The 2186-nt window shown below is 36.0% G+C and overlaps 1 protein-coding gene across 1 annotated transcript; it reads right to left on the reverse strand.

Moving 5' to 3' along the window:
• Positions 1–659: 659 nt before the first annotated feature.
• Positions 660–1589, reverse strand: LOC129033853 (olfactory receptor 5H8). Its single transcript, XM_054482956.1, has one exon. The coding sequence runs from the start codon at positions 1581–1583 to the stop codon at positions 660–662; it is 924 nt and encodes a 307-aa protein (XP_054338931.1). The 5' UTR covers positions 1584–1589.
• Between the last annotated feature and the right edge of the window lie 597 nt (positions 1590–2186).

A 2186-nucleotide genomic window follows, 5' to 3' on the forward strand; every position in this document is an offset into this window, starting at 1 on the left:
TGCCAGCAAACATACAAACACAGCTGGAAATGTTCTTAGAAGGCATCACAAACAGGGAGAAGCAACTGGCCTCTCCTCACTCACAGAAGCACACTGAACTAAGAGAATCCTCTCATAGTTTCCTATTTCTGTTCATTTCTGTCTATGACATGTGAATTGAATCTCTACAAGAGAAGAAATTAACCATTTCCCAATAAAGTGGAATAAAACACTTTGTGATGGTTAGCTGAATTCATGAGATTTGCTTGGGTTCATGCAAACACAAACTTGTTCTATGGAGGAATTGTGCTATGAATCTCCAGCTTATAAACCTGTATTAGTAACAAAGACATCATACTCAAGTTGTTATTAAAGGATCTACTATTGTAGCACTTGATCCATTTATAAAGCCACATTGAAGAGCAAGAAACCTGTAAAATGTTTTTATTTTTTTTCTGCTCTAATCTAGTATGTCATGAACAGTTGACAAAATTTTCTTGTATGCTTTTCAATAATATATACAAATATCTTAAGGAATTTATTAGGTACTAAAGACTTTAGTCGTTAAAAAGTTAGGACAATTGTAAATGCAAAAAACTTTAAACGTACACTAACATATACCGACATCTAGCCTGCATGATTACGTGACTTTAAATAGAGAATACATTCCAGTATGAGCTCTAAACATTTCCTTTTAATGTTTTTGTCAGTGAATCTATGACTTGCTTATTTCTCAGGCTGTAGATCATGGGATTTAAGAAAGGAATTATGACAGTGTAAAATAGAGACTCCACCATATCTTGATCATCTGCTTGTGGAGATGCAGGGCACACATACATGAAGAGAAGGGGGCCTAAAGAGACAGATAAGAGATGGGCTCCACAGGTGGAAAAGGCTTTCCTTATGTCTTTGACAGACTTTTTTTTTAAGATTGTAAAGAGGACAAATGTATAAGAGACAAGAACAGTCGAAATAGTGAATACCTGTATTGAACCAGACAAAATAAAAAGCATTAAAAAATTAATAGAAGGGTCAGTACAGGAAATCTTTAACAATGGGATAATGTCACAGTAAAAGTGATGTATTATGTTGGAATTACAGAAGGTTAATCTGAATAAAATACCTTCATGAATTAAGGCATGAAGAAAGCCACCTATAAATGACAAGACTAATAGCCAGGTGCATAGTCCATTGGTCATAATGGCTGGATAAAGTAAAGGTTTGCATATGGCTACATAGCGATCATACGCCATTGTTGCCAAGAGAAAACATTCTGTGGTTGCACTGATTCCAAAGGAAAACAATTGTATCTTGCATTCAGAGAGAGATATCATCTTACTCTTAGCTAAGAAGCTGATCAGCATCTTAGGGGTCACTGAGGATGATAACCAAGCATCCACAAAGGCTAAACTCCCAAGGAATAAGTACATTGGAATGTGAAGGTGTGAGTCGTTCCAGATGACAGCAATCAGACCAAGATTTCCCATGATGGTGATGAGATATATTACCAAGAATGCCAGGAACAGGGCTATTTTCCACTCTGATTGATATGTAAGTCCTGTGAGAACAAACTCTGTCAGCAATGTTGCATTTTCCTCATCCATGTCCTCATTGGATGTACCCTGAGTGAACTGAAATAAATATAAAAAGAATATTCAATAAGGATTTATAAAGTGAATACTGGAGGAGAAGAGTTAAAATAAAATCATACATTCATCAGAATGTCCTCTTCATGTATTTATTACACTGTGCTGATGAAAACTATAGTAGGGGAATTGAAGAGGTGGAAAAATGCAATTATTTGAGTTTATAGAATGTTTCAGGAAGTCAGGGACCCTGAACGGAGGGACCAGCTGAAGCCATGGCAGGAGAATATAAATTGTGAAGATTTCATGGACATTTATTAGTTCCTCAAATTAATACTTTTATAATTTCTTACACCTTTCTTTACTGCAATCTCTGAACTTAAATTGTGAAGATTTAATGGACCCTTATCACTTCCCTAATCAATACCCTTGTGATTTCCTATGCCTGTCTTTACGTTAATCTCTTAATCCCATCATCTTTGCAGGCTGAGGAGGATGTATGTTGCCTCAGGATCCTGTGATGATTGCATTAACTGCACAAATTGTTTGTAGAGCATGTGTGTTTGAACAATATGTAATCTGGGCACCTTGATAAAAGAACAGGATGACAGCAATGTTCAG

Source organism: Pongo pygmaeus, chromosome 2 (assembly GCF_028885625.2).
Source record: "Pongo pygmaeus isolate AG05252 chromosome 2, NHGRI_mPonPyg2-v2.0_pri, whole genome shotgun sequence".
NCBI classification, from domain to species: domain Eukaryota; kingdom Metazoa; phylum Chordata; class Mammalia; order Primates; family Hominidae; genus Pongo; species Pongo pygmaeus.

What these genes read in the sequence shown, in the direction of transcription:
- LOC129033853 (XM_054482956.1), bottom strand. Translation starts at nt 1,583, where the DNA reads ATGGATGAGGAAAATGCAACATTGCTGACAGAGTTTGTTCTCACAGGA.